Below are 20,433 nucleotides of genomic sequence, written 5' to 3'. Positions count from 1 at the left end.
CACTGCTTGTTTGGTCCTCAGAGGCCAGAGAAAGCTGTCAGAATTAGTGGTGAGTCCCAAAATGGGGGCTGGGAACCAAACCTGTGCTTAACTCCTAAGCCTTCCCTGCCCTTTATTTTATGGGATAAGAGCTCACTGTATTGCCCAGCTGGTCAGCAACACACCATGTAGACCAGGTTGCCTCTGAGCTATATGCCTGCCTCTGCTTCAGTTTTTTTTTTGAGACAGGGTTTATGTAGCTGTGGCTGTTGTAGAACTGTCTCTACAGACCAGGATAGCCTTAAATTCAGAAAGATGTACCTGCCCCTACTTCCCAGTGTTAGGATTAAATGTGTGAGCTAACACACCTGGACTTGAAACAACATTTCTATTTAATATGCTTCAGAATAAAGAGAACAGCTCATTTTAAACAAGAAGTTTATTTAAACAACAAGACACTTGACTTGAAGGGAAAACTATCTAGGATCATTTTGTTCAAGAGTAATTTATCCCTACTTAAAGACAGATTGCCCTACATGTAACAGCTACGTACAAAAAAGTTATAAAATTGTCCTTGGTTTTACAATGATAAATGAAAAACATTAAAATTCTCCAATCGAACAAGGTATGCAAGGATTTTGTGTTGTTGGGTTCTTTTGTTAAAACAGTGAGAGCAAAATAACTTACTGAAATATAAAGATAAGAGTTGAATGAGCATGCCACTAATGGAGAAGGGGGATATTTTCACAGACCCAGTACTTTCCCCCAGATCATCTCCATCCGATGTCAACCAAAACAGAACATTGGCCATTTAAGTTTAAAAAGGAAAAGAAAAAAGAGCAATATGCTTGTGCACATACACCAGTTACTTTATGTACAATAAAGAAATGGGGACAGGGAAATGAAAGAAGAGAGAAAACTATACTGTAGTAGTCAGGATGTGGCAGGACCAAATTGCAGTTTTCTAATTGAGAATGTATTCTTGGTCTATAACAAAATTCTGGAGTAAAGTAGCAGGTTCCCTCTTTAGTAGACACCTCCTGTCTGCTGCTGGAACACATCAATCGTATCTTCATCCTCCATTTCCAACTAGCACAGAAAAGAAAACAAATTTAAAACCAGTGCAGCAAAATTGTAAATGTCTAGTTTTCATATTAAATTTAAGCACATCCCATACCACTCCAGGCTTCACTATTATAGACGTCAGTTTCATGAAAACTGATAAGCATGTTAAAAACATCTCTAAAACCAGAGCACTGTGGAGCTCAAGAAAGGGAAATGAATACAGGGACAGCCCCAGGCTGGTCTTAAATGATGACAAACCTACCTTCAGTCTTCCAAGAACTGCACTTAAAACCAAAGTTTCCATTAGCCCAGCCATCCTCATCACACATGGAGAGACACACACACACACGCACACACGTCATCTCAGCACTCCAGGGAACTGCTAGACTGTGACACCAGCCTAGACTACAACATATGTGATAGCTAGTCTTAAAAAAAATTTTTCTTTAATTAGTAAGTTAAACATTAATATCAACTTTTAAAATAACGCACAATACCCTTAGGACATAACACATTTGGCAGGGCGGCGGTGGCGCACGCCTTTAATCCCAGCACTTGGGAGGCAGAGGCAGGTGGATTTCTGAGTTCGAGGCCAGCCTGGTCTACAGAGTGAGTTCCAGGACAGCCAGGGCTACACAGAGAAACCCTGTCTCAGGGAAAAAAAAAAAGAAAAAAGAAAAAAAAAAAGAAAACAAAAAACAAAAACCCACCCCCCCAAAAAAAACCCAAAACCAAAACAAACAAAAAAAGGATATAACACATTTGTTAAATAGCCTCAAAAGAAGTATTAGACCAAAATCAAATCCCAACCCCCCTCTTGCTTCAGTGTTTCTTAGAACACTGTAGTTGTATTCAGATACCCCATAAGAAAGCATCAGATCTCATTACAGATGGTTGTGAGCCACCATGTGGTTGCTGGGATTTGAACTCATGACCTCCAGAAGAGCAGTCAGTGCTCTTAACTGCTAAGCCATCATCTCACCAGCCCCCAAAATCAAATTTTTTAAATTATGGAGATCACCTGTTATTTAGAATAGCCTGATCAACATTCCAAGCTAGACAAGAATACAGTGAGACCACCTCAAAAAGCAAAAACCCCAAATTATACAATAAGAAATTGTATTATTGCATCTCTATTTGTCTTGAGACTCACTTTATAGGCCAGGCTGGTCTCAAACTCACATGGATCCACTGGCCCCTGCATTCACAGTGTAAGGTCTTAACACATACAGCACCACTGTAGAAAGTGAACTGGCTCTTTAAAAGGTTTTTTTTTAATAGCAAGCCAGGCGGCTCAGTGTGTTGTAGTGCTTGCCCTGCAAGTCCAACTACCTTATCCTGACTATGAGTTTAATTTTCCAGAACAATGTAAAGAGAATCGAAGCCTGAAATTATCCTGACCTCCTCCCCAATGCCCTACTCCTTGCCACACACATGCTTAAAAAAAAAAAAAAAAAAAGTTCAGTGGAGGTTGGTAATCCCAGCTTTTGGGAGGTACAGACAGGAAGATCAAGAACTTAGGAAAGTCTTCAACAAGACATGTTTGTGCCAGTCTGGGCTACACGAGCTGGTCTAGAGGGAGTGTTTAGGGGAATACATGGACATGTTATTTACTAAAACTTGTAAGAGATAAAAATCATATCCTTTGGACACCTCTAAAAAAGGAACTTACTTAGGCCACCATATTCGGTCTATAAGAAACTCTTCATTATCTCTACAATACTTAGCTAACCCTAACCCTGATTATAAAAAAAGAAACAGCTGCTAACATACTGACTTACCACAACTGTAGCATTCGCCATTTGAACCACACTGTGTGCCTGTACTCTGAGTACTAGGAAGGCTGAAGCAGAAGGACGGCAGATTTAGACTGGACTATGTAATAAGATAAAGGCAAGCTAACTATACAAGTAGACCCTATCTCCAAAATGGTGGGCTGGTAAGAAGATGGCTGAGTGAGGAGAGGTGCTTGATCTCAAGTCTGAGAACCCGAGTTGTATCCCTGAAGAGAAAAACAAGCCCCCCAAATCACTCTAGGAACACAAACGCTCAGTAGACCAGGCTGGCTTTGAACTCACAGGAGCTCCCCCTCAGAGCTCTGCCTGGGATTAAAGCTATGTACCACCACTACAGGGCCACAAGTTTTTTGTTTATAGCTCTGGCCATCCCTGAACTTGCTCAGTAGAGCAGGCTGACCTTGAACTCAAGAGGTTCACCTGCCTTTGCCTCACAAAGATGTGACCCACCATTGTCCTGCAACAGCTTTCAATTCTAGGAACAAAAATTGAAGTTTTCTAAAATTTTATGATGGCAGAACAGAACAATTCTAAATTGAATTTCAAATTAAACTTGAAAATTTCACAATGTTCCAGGATAATAGATCAGTTTTGCCTTCCTACAAGAAAACATAGCACCTCCTTATGGTTAAAACACCTAACTGGGGGGCTGGAGAGATGGCTCAGTGGTTAAGAGCACTGACTGCACTTCCAGAGGTCCTGAGTTCAATTCTCAGCAACCACATGGTGGCTCACAACCATCTGTAATGAGATCTGATGCCCTCTTCTTGTGTGTCTGAAGACAGCTACAGTGTACTCATATACATACAATAAATAAATCTAAAAAAAAAAAAAAAAAAACCCACCTAACTGGAGACTTCCACTAGTGAGAAATCCTTCAGCATTCTCCCTTGACTACAGCTTGAATATGGTAAGTCTACCTGTAAAAATCAAACCTCACCAACTACGTTCCTAACATATTTAGCACTCTCCACTATTTTCATTAAAAAAATTATATGTGCATAATTTGGGTCTGGGGCGAATTTGAAACAGGGCTTCTGTGTAGCTCTGGCCATCTTGGAACTCCCCGTGTATATTGGATTAGCCTCAAATTTGCCTGTCTCCACTCTCAAAGTGCTAGGACAGGTGTTTACCACCATGGCCAGCTCAGAGCTCAGAATCAAAGCTTTTGTCAACATGTATGTATATACATCATTATTCAAGTACAGATGTATGTGTGCAATCATGTGGGTGATGAGAAAGGAACCCTAGGTCTCTTAAACAATAGCCATGGTTCTTTGTTTTTTTTTTTTGTTTGTTTGTTTGTTTTGTTTTTTTCCAAGACAGGGTCTCTCTGTGTAGCCCTGGCTGTCCTGGAACTCACTCTGTAGACCAGGCTGGCCTGGAAGAACACAGAAATCCGCCTGCCTCTGCCTCCCAAGTGCTGGGATTAAAGGCGTGCACCACCACTGCCCGGCTAGCCATGGTTCTTAAATGCTATAATTCACCTACCTTTTTTAAACATTTATTCATGTATGAGTGTTCTGTGTGCATACACGGTGCAGGCCACAAGAAAGTATCAGATCCCATTACAGATGGTTGTGAGCCATCCTGTGATTGCTGGGAATGAAATTAAGGACCTCTGGAAGAGCAGCTAGTATTCCTAAACCCCCGAGCCAACTCTCTAGTTCCAACACTCCATTTTTAATTTATCCATGATTTATTTATTTTTATTTTATATGCTGCTGAGCTATCTTTCTGTTCTCCCCCCCAGCCCCCATTTAAATAATAATAATGACTCATTTTATGTGCATGACTTTTTTCCTACATGTGTATGCACTACAAGGGAACCTGGTGTCCACTGTAGACAGGACAGCATTAGATTATATGTAACTAGAGCTATAAAAGGATTGCCAAAGCAACCCCTCTGGTGTCCTGTGCAAGATCAACAAGTACTCTTACTGCTGAGCCACTGCTTCAGCCCACTCCCCTCTAGTTGTTTTATGTGTGTATGTGTGTATGGGGAGCAGGGGATAGGTTGAAACAGGGGCATGTTTAAATAAACAAACAAAAGTGAAAAGCCCAAAAGATCAAAGTTAAGTTTCTACTCTCACAGACTTAGGCGATGTAAGGTTTTGCAGTGGTGAAGTAGTTCAAACATTCATGAGGCAGAGGTTCGAATGCCAGTTCCAGGTCATCCAAGGCTACACAAAGAAAAACTATTTTAAGAGGAAAATTTTTTTTCAGTGAACCAAAGTTCCTTTTCCCTCCAGTTGTAAAGGGAAGCTTTAGAGGAAAAGGACACAATGCTTTACATAGACAACCATACACTGCACAATTACGGGGGGAAGGGAGGGGACCTGCAATGCTATCAAAAAATTAGGGATGATTAGAGCATTACCTTTTAATAGTTCATGTCTTTACAAACCTGCATATACATAGTCAAATCCAGCTAACAAGAGCAATAGGGGACAGACCGAGCCAAGAATAGATGAAAACCGAGCTGGAGAGGTGGTTTAGTGGTTAAGAGCACTTGCTGCTCTTAAGGGGACCCAAGTTCATTTCTCAGCATCCACGTCAGGCAGTTCACAACCATCTGCAAACTCCATCCCAGGGTATCTGACACCTTCTGGCCTCCAGGGGCATCTGCACTCATGTACATCCCCAGACATATAGTTTAAAATAAAAACTAAAAATATCCCCACAAGCATAGATTTAAAATTTCACTTTAATATAGGAACTAAGAACGGGCAGGCTCAACATCCACCTGGCCATGAAGAACTCTTCTAGGCCTGGTAATCCTAAACTGTACAAGTATTTTAGCAGCAAAGAACAAAAACAAACAAGGAAACAAAATACACTCTAAATAAACACAATCAAGTTTTACTTATCAACAAAAAATCCTTTTTTGTTGTTTTGTATTTTGAGACACAGTTCTCTGTGTAGCTCTGGTTGTCTTAGAGCTTGATCTGTAGACCAGGCTGGCCTCAAACTCAGAGATCTCAGACTACCTCTGCTGTGATTAAAGGTGTACACCAGCACCGCCCTGGCCAAACCATTTTAATTAGAAAAATTGAATCAAATAACTGAATGGCTATTACACAGTAGTAGCTGGTTAACTAAAAGCCATTGCACGTTCTGAATAGATTTCTATTCCTTCCTTTTCCTTTTGGCCTATTTCACAGCTTTGCTCTCTGCAAAAACAGTTCTCAAAACAAGCAGGAATGCTGTGATAGTTCTCGCTCAACATGTCCGAAGCCTTGGGTTCAATCCCCAACACCAAACACATAGAAAATGAGGCTGTAGGCCTGTTATCTCTGCTTTCAGAAAGGAGAAGCAGGACAATCAGTAGTCCCAATGCTGTCCTAAGCTATATGAGTTCCAGGTCAGCTTGGGACAGAGACTGTCTGAAAACAAAACAACCATGTATTAAAATGGCAATGACAGGCTGCAGAGATGTCTCAGAGGTTAAGCTGCTCCTGCAGAGGACAAAGGTTCAACTCCCAGCACCAACATGGCAGTGCACAAATCCATAACTCTGTTCTGGGATCCAACGCCCTTTTTTCTGACTGCCTCAGACACTAAGCACATACATGGTATATACACATGTGCATGCAGGCAAAATACTCAACACATAAAATAAGTTCTTGAAAAAAGGAGAACATATAAAATCAATGAATGCTTTAAAAAGGAGTGGGGTAAAAATAACACAATGGAAGTCATCATTTGGTACAATAATTAAAAGAAAAAAGCTGTAATTCAGCATTCCAACACTGAACTCATAAACAAAGCTGCTTTAGAAATAATCCCAGCACCTGGGAGGCAGATATAGAGACAGGAAGATTTTTTTTTCCCCCAAGACAGGGTTTCTCTGTGTAGCCCTGGCTGTCCTTGAACTCAGAAACCCACCTGCCTCTGCCTGTATGGAGATTAAAGGCATGTGCCATCACTGCCCAGGGAGGCAGGAAGATCTTAGTTCTAGGCCCGCCTACTCTAGAGCTCCAGAGCTCCAAGGCAGCAGGGGTTACACAGAAAAAAATCAAAAACAAAACTGAAAAAACAAAGACAAACCAAAGCTGGATAGACTACTAATAGTAGATAACAGTACTTGCTTAGCAAATAAGAACCTGAATTTGGATTCCCAAAACAGAGACTGGAGGTTCAGTGACAGTTAAATGGAGTCAATCTGTAGCAGGATACTTATTCTGCTACATCGTATTTGCAGGGGAGCTAGGTGATTAGGCAGTAGAAGAGGTGGTGGAGCTGGGAGAAGAAGATAGGAAGAGGAGGGGAGAAAAAGAGGAATGGGAGGAGAAGGAGGCTATTAGCCATAGAGAACCATAGACAGGTCTGAAGCTGTCCTGGGTAGCAACTTCTATCAAAAGGTTAGATACTGGGTAACAACTCTAATTATGTGGGCATCTTGTTGATTGAGCAGTTCTGAATATATAAATCCTTTAGATAATCATTAAGCTTTAAGAGTCTCATTTCTACCAGGTCCTGTGAGGATGACAGGTATTGCCTGGGGTTCAGCCGAGCTTTGTGGATGCATCGTGGGGGATTGGCAGAGCCATCCTCCATGTTGGCATCTACTGGGTGCAACGCATCTAGCTAGCCGGAGGCCTGGTCAGAGCTGAGGAGCAAGGGGAACATGGTGGCTGCCTGGGAACAAGCTGGACTGGGTGCCATTTTCTAAATATTACCCCTACACCAACCTCCAGGTTCAGCAACAGATCTCAAAAGATTAAAGCTTATAGAAATAGAGCAGGACACCTGATGTCCTCACTAGCCTCTGCACACACACAAATGCCCATTCGTAAACACTTGCAAACATACACATAAAACAGAATTTTCCTAAAAGCAGAGAAAATTTTACCTGTGCAGGTGTGTCTGTTTCGTTGATTGGTTGCCCATCAAACCGGAATCTGATCTGCCTCATTGACAAACCCTAACAAGAGATTAAAAGCAAATAGCATATGACGACTAAAAACTCATTCTTTTTGTATTCATAAAATTACCAATATGCTAACATTTTCTATACAGATAAACATTTTGTTTCTTATTGACCCAATTTCAAAACCAAGATGGCACACATATGCTTCTAACAGTACCAACACTGGGAATTATCAAATATGAGACTAGCATAGGATACAGGAGATCAATCTGAAAATAAAACACCAAACAAAATGGGGAAATTAAGGCATTTAATTTTTTTAAACTAAATTTTCAAAATGGTATTTACTTTTACAGCACCTCTCAATACTTGTAATACGTCAAGAAGTCAACGTACCCCATGGCTTCTATCCATCATTATTAACACAGATAAGAAGATCATAAGTAAAGATCATATCTGGTGATAGATCTAACAATAATACCACGGATCCCAATGTTTTGGCTTCAACAGTGCAGAATGGGGATTTCAGAAACACTTCTAGAGGTAAGCAACCCAGTTCAATCCCTGGATGGAACGAACTGACTCCAAGTTAGGGATGTGGTGTCCTACAGTCCCAGCACTGGGGACACAGAAGCAGGATGATCTAGCCTGGTCTATAGATAAGAGTTCCAGGACATCCAGGGCTACACAGAGAAACCCTGACTGAAAAACTATTAAAATAAATAAATAAAAAGCAAACTAAAAGAGCGAGATTGGACAAGCTGGGGTCTGCTGGGATGCAGAGTCTAGACAGAAGGAAACGAAGCTCAGCTCACTGTTAGATGTGAACACAGAAGCCCTTCCATCATGAGCATTAGAAACCAAATCAAAAAACAAGACAGTTTAATTGTAAAGCCTTGATTGACTTGGAACCAATCACCAGATCGGTTCTACAACTCTTTGGGTGTTCTGATTTTTTGGTGGTAAGGACTGAAGCTGAGGCGTCATGCCTGTTGGACAAGCATTCTGTCTTATCTCCAGCACCACAAATTAGACTTTTGATAGCACGAGTATAGTGGAGAATGACATTTTACTTCCTAACCCAGTCTGCACCTCTCTAGTGCTGCTAGGTCAAATTTGTTCAGTGCTGGAGACCATTATAAGGCAACCCTAACAACAGACTCCAGGGCGACCCCTCATTAAAAAAAAGTGATTTTTTATTTTGTATGCATTGTATTTTGCCTGCATATGTCTGTGTGATGGTGTCAGATCTGCTACTGGAGTTACAGAAAGCTGACATATGGTGTTGGGAACTAAACCCAGGTCCTCTGGAGGAACCACCAGTGCTCTTATACACTGAGTTTGCCCTTTTTTATTTTCTTTTCTCTCTTTTTTTTTTTTTTTTTTTTTTTTGCTTTTTTGCTTTTGAAAAACAGTTTCTTTGTGAAGCCCTGGCTATCTTGGACTTGCTCTATAGACCAGGCTGGCCTTGTCACAGAAATTCACCTGCCTCTGCCTCTCAAGTCCTAGGAAAAGAAAGCAAGGCCGGACAGTGGTGGCGCATGCCTTCTGTCTCGAAAAACCAAACAACAAAAAAGAAACCAAAAAAGGTGTCGGGGTAGGCTTGGGGTGAGAATCTTAAATTTACTAAACCTAGGCTACACAGAGAAACCCTGTCTTGAAAAACAAAACAAAACAAAATCCTAGACACAGGACTTTCAACAATTCAACATTATACAGTGGAGGCCAGATGGGGCTATGCAACCTACCCTCAACAAATGAAAATATAAATAATTTAGAAAATTAAGATTTTCTCCAGAAACCTGTAGGTGATGAATGTTCAATGGAAGATGCCACCTAATAAACCCTCATACCCACCTCTCACTGAGAACAGAATCCTGGGCCTCCCCACGGTGGGCAAATGCTGGACTATGCCTATCCCCAGCCTAATACCTAAATTGTACTAAGTGCCTGTGTGGAAGCATGGCGAGCACTGGGAAACAGATCATCAGTAGACTGCTTGCCTAGCATGTGAGACTCCAGTCTTGTTATATGTGAGAGGCAAATGGACCATAGTACAAGAGTGGAGCCAGTTCCCAGGCCAATTTCAACTCTTAAGTCAGTGGTTCTCTCCTACTGTGGGTTTCAGGGACTGAATACCAACAGGCTTGCAGAGCCACCTCAAAAAGCCCCTTTCCCAAATTTCTTTATTGACTAATTCTTTAGGCAGGTTATTTCACCAAAAGTTAAGAATATAAAATGTGCAATGAGCTGGTGTGGCAATGCACAACTTTGATCCCAGTATCTGGGAGGCAGAGACAAGTAGATCTCTGTTTCAGGCCAGACATGAATAAAATGAATGTTAACACAGAAACTTAAAACAACCAATCTGGAAGCAGTTTTTTATTGCATTAAAGGGGGGCATAAAACAGAAAATATGATGGCCCATACCTATAACCCTAGCACTGGAGTACAGACTTCAAGGCCAATCTGACCACAAATAAGGCTGTCTTGAAAACCAAAATGAGCCGGTTAGGGTGGCACACGCCTTTAGTCCCAACACTTGGGAGGCAGAAGCAGGCGGATTTCTGAGTTCGAGGCCAGCCTGGTCTACAGAGTGAGTTCCAAGACAGCCAGGGCTACACAGAGAAACCCTGTCTCGAACAACAATAACAAAACGAAAACCAAAATGAATTCCACAATTTTCACATCTTAGAAAACAAGAAAAATCCTACTTCTGCTATTACTACAGCTAATGAACCAGTGTGGGAAACTAAGCTATCATCTTTAAAGTTGCCCTTGCTTTATTAACTTAGCATTGCAAGGGAAGCTCTAACAAATCTCACACTGACTTTCCAGATTTGTCCAAATCAAGAGAATGAACCTGGCTTGCTCTCCCAGTGATGAGGAGTAAAAGGCTGGAGGACTGCCTGAGTTCAAGGCCAGTTTAGTCTATATAGCATGCTCTAGGCAGACAGAGCACCACAGGAAGACCCTGTTTCAGAGGAAAACAAAGACAAAATCCCAACACCCACATCAAAGAGAATTGTCTCTTTCCTCCTGACACCTCTAAGAGTTTTCCTTATAATAGAAAAGGAAAGTGTTCATGCTTTACTCAAAAATGATTAACATTTCCTAACCTCTGGGGTTGGGTAACTTCCTCAAGATACACAAATCTGGCTTGACATACACCATACTATGACTTCTACAATTACTGGGGGGAAAAAAATTGGGGGTGGAGGGTGGGCTAGCTAGAATTGACATGCTTCAGAAGAACTGCAATACCCAAACTGAAATTGGCTAAAATTCTCTCTCTCTTGAGACAGGGTGTGTTTTTGTGGGTAGCCCTGGCTGCTCTAGAACTAGCTCTGCAGACTAGGCTGGCCTGGAACTCAGAGATCCACCTGCTTCTGCCTACAGAACTGGGAATAAAGGTGTCTACCACCACACCCAAATATTTTGACAGAATGCATTGTCTAAATAATAAAAGGGAAAAACAACAACAACAACAAACAAAAAACCCAAACACCAATCCACTTTTTCCCTCATGAAAGTACAGTTGTATCTCCTTGGGAACTTGTAGTCTTATTGATCTAAAGAGGTGTTACTGGCTTAGCACAAGTATCGTAATACTAAACCTCCCTGCAAAGTGTACAATATAATCACATGCACCTTAACAAAAATAGCCATGCAATACTGTGATAGTATATTTTCTATTCCTAATTCGGTTGTCTAAACGATTAAGTGGAAGTACACTTATCAATTCCTCACCTGCCGTTCACAATAGGCTTTCATTAGTTTACTAAGTGGTGTATGCCTCTTAATCTTAAACTGCACCACAGAACCATCCTGTCCCGCCACCTTCAAATTAATATGATCGTTGTTCTCAGTCTTGACTCCTTCCTGTTGAAAGAAAAATAAGAGTGTAATTTGGAAGATGTGAAACACAAACATCTTTAAAGCTGCAGCAAGCCCAAACGCTTCAGAATCAACAGGTTTCTCTCATTCTCTCAAACAGCACACAGCTGTTTCCAGCCGCTGATCTGAAAGATGAGAAACCCTGCAGGAAGCGTTACAGGGCTGTTACAGAAACACTGATACTAGCAACGGCAACAATACACTTACAAGCTCGTCCCCTTGACTGTAATGCTTTTGAGGCTAAATTTTCTAAAACGGCATTATTTCCTGTCACCGCCAAAATCTGTTGTTTCTCATAAACACTTTTCAAAGCGTTATAAACACAACTACTAGAGTGGGGGTGGGTGGAAAAACCATACCTTGTATTTCAAAATTCACTGCTACCTTCTTGATAAAGTTAGCAAACTCTGGTCAATGATCACATCAAATGAACATATCTTTTAAAAAAACAAAAACACTCTCAACTGAGGGATATCCGGATTCTCCTTTTTTACATGGGCAGATTAACGTTCGACTCTATAAACTGCTTCATTTTTTAGTTCAGAGCTTATTTTCGCCCTCTCCTTTGCTGTCAAGGCTCGAATACAATCTTCGTGCAAGTCTTCCCGTACACTGCGACCCAAACCGCACGCAGTTCAACAAAATCAAATGTTTACGTCCAAGGATTCTTCCATCCTGTGTCCTCCTCGAAACAGAATCGGGACCAGAGGGTGCCCTGGAGACTGATGCTCATCCAGTCGTCCGGAGCCAAGTGTCCCCGTGCCTCCGAAGGCCCGTCCTCAAGTTGAGCCCATGTCTCTGCTCGCACCTAAGCCTCCAACCACAACAAGCCACATGGTTCCCGCCAGGGTGCGGGTTTCTGGGCGCCCGGCGGAGCGACGCTGCCCCTCCCCCGCGGGCCCCTCGGGCCTGGAGCGAGACCTACTCCGGAATCCCCCATTCGGGGTTGCCCGAGCACACCCCATTGATCCGGCGCGGCCCCCGCCCCGAGAGGGAAACCCCGGGCCCCGGGCACCACTCCCGCCGCCGCCGCCGATCCGGGCCCCGCGCGCCCAACGCTCTCATCACACGCGCCGGGCGCCGCCGAGGACCCAGCGCGGGGCCGCCCGGGCCGCGGGCTCCCGCGATGCGCCGCCCGCCTCGCGCCGCGCGCGCTCCGAGGGCCTGGGGGCGGGGGAGGGCGGCGGGCCTCCTCGGGCGCGGGCGGGAGGAAGAGAGCTAGAGAGGAAAATGGCGCGGAGCGCCGGGCCTGAGCCGCGGCTGGCCCCGTGGGGGGCCCCGGGCAGGCAGGGAAGCCCGCGGCGGGCTTCGGCCGGACCCCGGGCCGCGCCACCCACCGGACGGCACGGCGAGGCGCACACGGCCGCCCGGAGCTCACCTTGGGTTTCTCGTCAGCCATGGCGAGCGCCGGAGTCTCCTCAGCTGCCGCTTCACAAAAGAGGCACCAGGTCCGCACTGAAGGAGCACACAAGCAGCACCAGGAGCGGCAGAAGAAGGAGGCGGCAGCGGTGGACGAGGCAGAGGGCGCGCGCACGTCGTGCGCTCCCTCCCCCCGCCCTGCGTGCGCGAGCACGAGTGGCCGGGGCTTCTCATTGGCTGTCGCTTCGCGGGAGCGCGCAACGCTTACATAACCACCCCTCCTCCCCCCCCACGGCCCGCGCCTCCGCCGCCTGGGCCAGACGCCCGCCAGGTCGGCGGGAAGAGGCGCGGACACGCGCACCAATCCCGCCGCGGGGGCGCGCCTGGCTCTGGGCGGGGCTGTATTGTCCTCCTTCGGTGGTGGAGCATAATCAAAATGGCTTCCAGCTGGTCCTCGGCGAGGACGGGAAGGCTCGTGGCCTTAGACGTGAGGTGAGCCTAGGTCGAGAAAGAAAGACCAACTCCACGTGGAAGGGGGCACCTACATCAAAACAGCAGCATCAGGTTCTGAGAAAAACAACTGTTCAGTAGGACAAATGCAACAACCCCCTGCACATCAAACTTCCCAGTCCCTTCGTCCTTCTTCATCAAACAGCTGGTAGCCTCAAATTCAAATCTCTTCCAACCTGTTGGTAACCCTACTGTAGCTGAGGAAAAAAATGTTCTTGTATCCACTCAAGGAACCCCTCGCTTGTGGCCTGTCTCTCAACTTCAAGAGAACACTGTCCATCAGGGGAACCGACCCAACAACATAGAGCTCGCGAGCCAGCCAATCGTTTTGTCCCTTTATCCAGTACAAACAGGAGTAGAATCCTCCCAGGAAAATCCTGCCCTCTGTGCTGTGGATCCCATCCTGTGCCTCTCACTTGGTTTTTCTATTTCCTGTACCCCTGTGTTTTCTTCTACTTCTGCATTACCACAGAGGGGGGGATGTCGCATCACTATTACATTACCACCATAATGTTCCTCCTTGGCCAAACAGCTTGAAAAGATGCCCATGGCAGCTGCCTCCACCCCCTCAACTCCCACTCACTCCTCAATCCACTGCAATCTGCTGCTGTCCTCATAGCTGCACTAAAACTCTTCACAAGGTCACCTTTGCTGAATCCAGTAACGTGCTCCGTTTCCCACCCCTATCGAACTCCCTTCGACTTTGCAGAAAACAGGTTTTTTTCTGTCTCCTTAGGCCTGTAGCACATCGTAATATTTTTCTTTATTAAACTTACTGTTTCTTGGAGTTTTAGTACAGACTTTTTAAAATTAGTCTACTTCCTCTACAGGGATATATGAATCCGTTCCAATATCATCTATTTTCTAAACTCAGATTTTCTAACGTTTAAAAAAAAATCCTTCTTGCATATCTGTGGTGGCATAGGTATTTAATCCCAGCAGATTAGGGAGGAAGAGCAGGTTAGTGTTTGAGCTCAAGGCCGGCCTGGTCTACAGATTTAGGTTCCAGGAAAACTAGGGCTCCACAAAGAAACTCTGTCTTGAAAAAACAAAAACAAACAAACAAACAAATAAATAAATAATTTTAAAATGTCCTTTTGGGCGGGGCCTAGTGGCACAAGTCGTTTTAATCCCTACACTAGGGAGGGGAGATAAGCAGATCTGCATTCCTGATAGGCAGACAGCCAAGGCTACGCAGTGAGACCCCGTCTTTTTTTTTTTTTTTTTTTTTAATTTAGTATAGGTAGGGCCAATGTGCGTACATGCCATGGAAGGGGCCCCATGTGGAGGTCAGAAGACAACTTGTAGAAACTGGTTTTCTCGTTCCATCTTGTTGGTTCTAAAGATTGAAGTCCCCTTATTAGGCTTTGCAGCAAGCCCCTCTACACAAGGAGCCATCCCACCAGCCCCAAAGCTACGGCTTCTAAACAGCTCTATTCGAATGTCCCTATGCACATCTAACTTAGTAGATCCTAATGAACTAAAATGCTTCATTTTCCCGGGCGGTGGTACCACACACACCTTCAATCCCAGCGCTCAGGAGGCAGTGACAGGCGGGTCTCTGTTCCAGGACTACACAGAAAAGCCCTGTCCCGGATTTGGTTTAGTGCTTTGCATTATGGGTTCCCAAATTCCCACGAGAATCCCTCACGTGAGAAACCGAGGGTCCCCGCCCCCAGCTGGCTCTGATTGGTGAATATAGTTGCTGGCAGCCAATGGCTGTGGAGAGAGACAGAGGATTCCCAGGCAAAGATAAGGGGAAGGACAAAGAGAGAGAATCGTCATGCCCGGGAAGAAATAGGATCCAGGATTGAGGGTTGCGGAATGGAAAGCAAGCAGCTGGGAAAGAATGGCCCCAGGGGGTACCCCCCCATTGAGTCTAGGGTAACAAAGATGGAAAATAGGTTTTAATAATTCAGGAATATGGGGGGGGGGACGTTAGTAACGTGGAAGTTTGGGAGTGGCCCAACCATTGAGCTGATTAAGGCATATTAAATATAAGGCTTGGTGTGGGTGTCTTTCTTTCAAGAATCCACGACACTGAGGCGGTAGGGAGGAACTCCTGCCACCAGCCTCCGGGAAGATTAGCTATCACAACAAAACCCTTTCTTGGAACACCAACAAAACAAAAAACTTCACTTTAGACAGTTCTGGGTGTCCTAACCTTTAATCCCAGCATTCACAAAGCAGAGGCAGGAGAATCTCTGTGAATTAGATGCCAGCCTGGTCTACTGGTCTATATAACATGTTCCAAGTCAGCAAGAGGTACAGTGAGAGCCAGGCAATGACGGTGCATGACTTCAGTGCCAGCACTTAGAAGGCAGAAGCAGGCAGATCTCTGAGTACAAGGCCAGCCTGGTCTACAGGGCTATACGGAGAAACCCCGACTTAAAAAAAGTTAATGTCTATTTACACACACACACACACACACACACACACACAGCATAGTATATACTATATACCTATATACTATTCTATATATAGTACTATATTATACGTCTAATAACTCACAGTCATGGGGTCGGGGGTAGAAGTGAAGATCACTAACAATTGTCTGGTGCTTGCTTTGTACCAGCCACCAAGAGGGTCTTTATGAATGTTTTCATTTTGTTGTTATCTTTCGAGACAAGGTTTTTGTTGTTTTTAATATGAGTACACTGTCAATCTCTCCAGACACACCAGAAGAGGGCATCGGATCCCATTACGGATGGGTGGTTGTGAGCCACCATGTGGTTGCTGAGAATTAAACTCAGGACCTCTGGAAGAGCAGTCAGTGCTCCTAATCACAGAGCCATCTTACCAGCTCCCTAGACAGGATTCTTTTATGTAGCCCTGGCTAACCTAGAGAACAGAGTGTTCTCAGACTCAGAGATCGGCTTGCCCCTGTTTCTGCCTCCCAAGTGCTGGGATTAAAGACACAGACATCTTTTCCTGAAACATCCAAGTGGGCAAAGTAAATGTTTGCTTCTGGGTCTTGAAAATGTAAATACTTTGTGCAGTAGCATGGATCCTGCAGGAAGTGAAGATGGTGGGTACCTGACAGGTACTGGGAAAGGGAAGACGGTTCCCTGCTCTTTGAGGTTCTACTAAGCTTCAGGCTTTTGACCACTAAACATACCATCTTGTAGAGCTTTGGGGACAAATGATGGTTAACTCACCTTTATTAGCACACAAAGATTGTTTAAATGCTACCATCAGGGAGACAGGAATCTCTTTATAATATACTCACTCTCCCACCAAGGTTGTGCTAAACTACAAAATCACCTTCAGGCAGAGAAGGAGTTTATATAAAATGCATATTCAGCCAGGCAGTGGTGGCACACACCTTTAATCCCAGCACTTGGGAGGCAGAGACAGGCAGATTTCAGAGTTCGAGGCCAGCCTGGTCTACAGAGTGAGTTCCAGGACAGCCTGGGCTACAGAGAAAACCTGTCTCAACCCCCCCCCAATAATAATAATAATAAATAAAATGAGTATTCAAATGTGTGAGCCACACATACAAAAGCACATGAGAATTTTGCAAAATGGGTTTAGGGAATTACTGAAATCACAGAGAGGCTGGAGAGGTGGCTCACTGATAAAGGGCTCCAGCATCCAAAGGACCCAGGTTCAATTAGAAGTACCCACATGGTCCGTAACCCCAGACCTAAGAGGGATCAGCAATGTCTTCCGGCCTCAGAGGGTATTGCATGCACTTTGTGCACGGCATCTATGCAGGCAGAGCACATAAGCTAATCACACACACACACACACACACACACACACACACACAAAGCGTGGACACACAGTGAAGTCGTGTAATCCCAGGTACTTGGAAGGATGCCAGAGAACCACATGCTTGAGGCCTGCTTCTGCTACACATGAGTTTAAGGCCATTCTAGGTAACTCAGAGACCGCCTAGCTCAAAAATGAAAAAGAAAGAAAAAGAGAAGGAGGAAACAAGGTTGGGGAGGAGAGTCTGTCATAGGCCCTATGCCTAGGGAGTAGTCCACAGCACCAAAAAATAACATACTGAAAAAGCTCTGATGTAATAATATCTACACAAAGCCAGGCAGTGGTGGCACAACCCTTTAATCCCAGCACTTAGGAGGCAGAGGCAGGCGGATTTCTGAGTTCAAGGCCAGCCCAGCCTGGTCTACAGAGTGAGTTCCAGGACAGCCAGGGCTACACAGAGAAACCCTGTCTCAAGAAGAAAGAAAGATAGATAGAAAGAGAGAGAGAGAGAGAGAGATAGAGAGAGAGAGAGAGAGAGAGAGGATATCTACAAAAGACCAGAGAGATGGCACAGCAGGTAAAGGCACCTGTCACTATGCCTGGTGGCCCAATTTCTACAGCGTCCATCTGGTGGAAGGAGAGAACCAATTCCTACAAGTTGTGCCAAAGCACATGTGTGAACTGCCCAAATAATAAATAGATAAAAATAAATAAATAAAACAAAACAAGGCTTGAGAGTGCTATGAAGTATAACACGGTTGTGGGGGCGCGGATATCTTTGGTGGGCCAGAGCCAAAGTGTACCCTGGAGAAATTATGCCATGCAACAGATCTGATGTAAAGAGAGGTTCAGTGAGGGAGAACAGAGGAGTGAGGGCCTGGGGAAAAGGTAGAGGCAGACAAGTGGACTACAGACAGACAGGGAGAGAACCATGAGGGAGGAGAGAGGGAGGGGGGCACACAAAGAACAGAGAGAGAGAGAGAGCTGGGGTGGCCCTTATTTATTTGCAGCACACAACTGGTGTACCTAGCGGCTGAGGGGGCAGGTGATGACATAAGCAGTTGCTATGTCCCTGAGAGAAGACCCGTGGAATTGCCGTTATACTGATAGTCCTCCCCTTTTGACTAATTAAAAGTGAGGAAGGGGTGATGGGGGAGGAATAAGGGTGTTGTGTTCTTTAGACTGCTCCTTCCCACCTGAGGGTGTCAACATCTTTGGGAACCCTAAGGATTTGGGATGCAAGCCATGTTCCAGGAGTGCTGGCTGTTTCACTTGCTGTCCAGGCTCTGTGGGACCAGCTCTGTGGGACCATCTGAGGCTAGCCACTTTGGTCTGTGGGACCGTCTGAGGCTAGCCACTTTGGAGCTGTACTGGATGCAGATTTTGAGGAAACACCTGGACTTGGCAGGATGCTGGATGTATACATATGTACATACATACATACATTCATACATACATTCATTCATTCATACATACATACACACACACATACATACATACATACATACATAGGGGCAGAGATAAAGTTAGGTCATTAGAAAGAAAAGAATTTTTCCTGTGTATATATTGAAAACTTTTAGGCCCATGGTCTTGGCAGTTGGGAGAGGGGAGTCCCAAAGCCAGGGAAAGGGGGAAGAGTCCCACCCCCAGAATAGGCAATAAGCAGGAAACTTTAGGCTATTCATTGACAGCCTTATCTCGAGTCCACTTAACCCATAAGAAGTGGTTTCAAGTTGATTCCCTGAAGCTTACAAAAATCTAGGTTCACAGAAAGGGATAAGATTCAGATGTCACAGTCACCATTGTTTGTAATCTGAGACGGGATAGACTCGCAGAGGCTTGCGAAATGATTTTGGGTTCAAATATGAATACTCTTTAAGGTGAGCTCTGGGAAGACAGAAACCTTCCATGGAACAGAAGGGGCAAACGCTCACTTGATCTTGATTTTCAGACCATGAAAAAGGCGTTTCTTCCCCCTATCGGGAGTCTGGATTATATGAATTTAGCACACTGAGAAGCACTTTTAAGCTATACTTAGGGATGGGAGCCCATGTCCACTTTCTGCTCTCAGCATTGGGACTCCTGGCTTGACCCCCTGCAGGTCCTGAGCCTGCTCCCATAGCTTCTGTGAGAGTTCTATGGTGCCATGTCTACACCCAAGTCAAGTCTAAGTCTCCCACTGCTTTTGTGCTTGTCAGTCTCAATTCCTCTGAGGCTCAGCCTGTCACCTTCTGGGAAAGTGACAAGGCAGCACTGGAAAGACCTTAAATCACTGTATCGCCATTTAACCTTTCCCTGCCCCCAGCCTTCACAATTTGCACTTACCAACCTCGAAACATCTTCTTAGATCCTAAAACATTTCCCTGAACCCTCACAACTTAAGCTTCTGTATCCTCAGACTTTAAATAAACTACACTTTTTTTTTTCTTCTCCAATTATTCACCAAGAGACATGGGTAGTTGATTATTGGGAGCAGTCACAGTTAATACCTTTATATAAAGGAATAATAAAAAGTTACTTTGAGACCTGTTTTCTGAGTGTGGTAACAAGGTAAACTGTGTTTAGACTTACTGGTAGCTCTAGGAGAGTGAGGCTTGAGGCCTGATCTTTTACACATGAGGAGGACAGAGAAGGCAGCTGAAACATTGATCTCTGCTGTTAAGCTGATAAATCTTTCACTAGTCCAGTCTTCAAACCCATCAGAGGCCTGAGAAGGATAAATTCCACACGAGTAATCGGGAAGTGTGAACCAAGCAGCTCGTCCCCAAAGAACTATTGCTGAACAGGTCCACTTCCTCCATATCCTACTGACTTTTCTCTTCGACTACCTCTGCTGGGTGGTGGGCTAGAGGAAAGGTTGAACCCGTATTAAAAGTAGGTTGCAAAAACTTTATAGCTAAAAGGAGGCTTAATAAGATTCGTTTCCGCAATTAATTTTAATTGCCTTAGTTCTTAGCATGACTACAAGTATTGTTCCGAACACATTGAAGAATTTGAGGACTCAGTCCCCACAGTTCAATAGTTGCCTCTTTTTGGAGAGGGGTGAGCAGTTTAGACAATGGAGATATTTCCTCAGTTTGGGAAAGCACAGACCCCAGTGCTACCACATCCTAGTTACAAAGGAATTCAGATAAGTACCATTTTCATTGTAATGCCGTCCCTATCGTGGTTAAGCCTGTGAAGAACTCTGAACAGATCCATCCGTCATTGTAAAGGCGCCCTTATGACTAGAGGGTATTG

At 44.5% G+C, this 20,433-nt stretch overlaps 1 protein-coding gene across 1 annotated transcript; it reads right to left on the bottom strand.

The window, feature by feature from the left end:
• Positions 1 to 400: 400 nt before the first annotated feature.
• Positions 401 to 13,171, bottom strand: Sumo2 (small ubiquitin like modifier 2). The gene is made up of 4 exons (XM_034507665.1): positions 12,989 to 13,171; positions 11,464 to 11,595; positions 7,696 to 7,767; positions 401 to 1,068 (listed from the first exon to the last, which is right to left on the bottom strand). The coding sequence occupies exons 1-4, from the start codon at positions 13,007 to 13,009 to the stop codon at positions 1,006 to 1,008; spliced, it is 288 nt and encodes a 95-aa protein (XP_034363556.1). The 5' UTR covers positions 13,010 to 13,171; the 3' UTR covers positions 401 to 1,005.
• Positions 13,172 to 20,433: the final 7,262 nt, after the last annotated feature.

This window comes from Arvicanthis niloticus, chromosome 6 (assembly GCF_011762505.2).
Source record: "Arvicanthis niloticus isolate mArvNil1 chromosome 6, mArvNil1.pat.X, whole genome shotgun sequence".
Taxonomy (NCBI): Eukaryota; Metazoa; Chordata; class Mammalia; order Rodentia; family Muridae; genus Arvicanthis; species Arvicanthis niloticus.
Note: the sequence above shows the minus strand (reverse complement) of the source record. Positions and strands in the feature narration are given on the sequence as shown.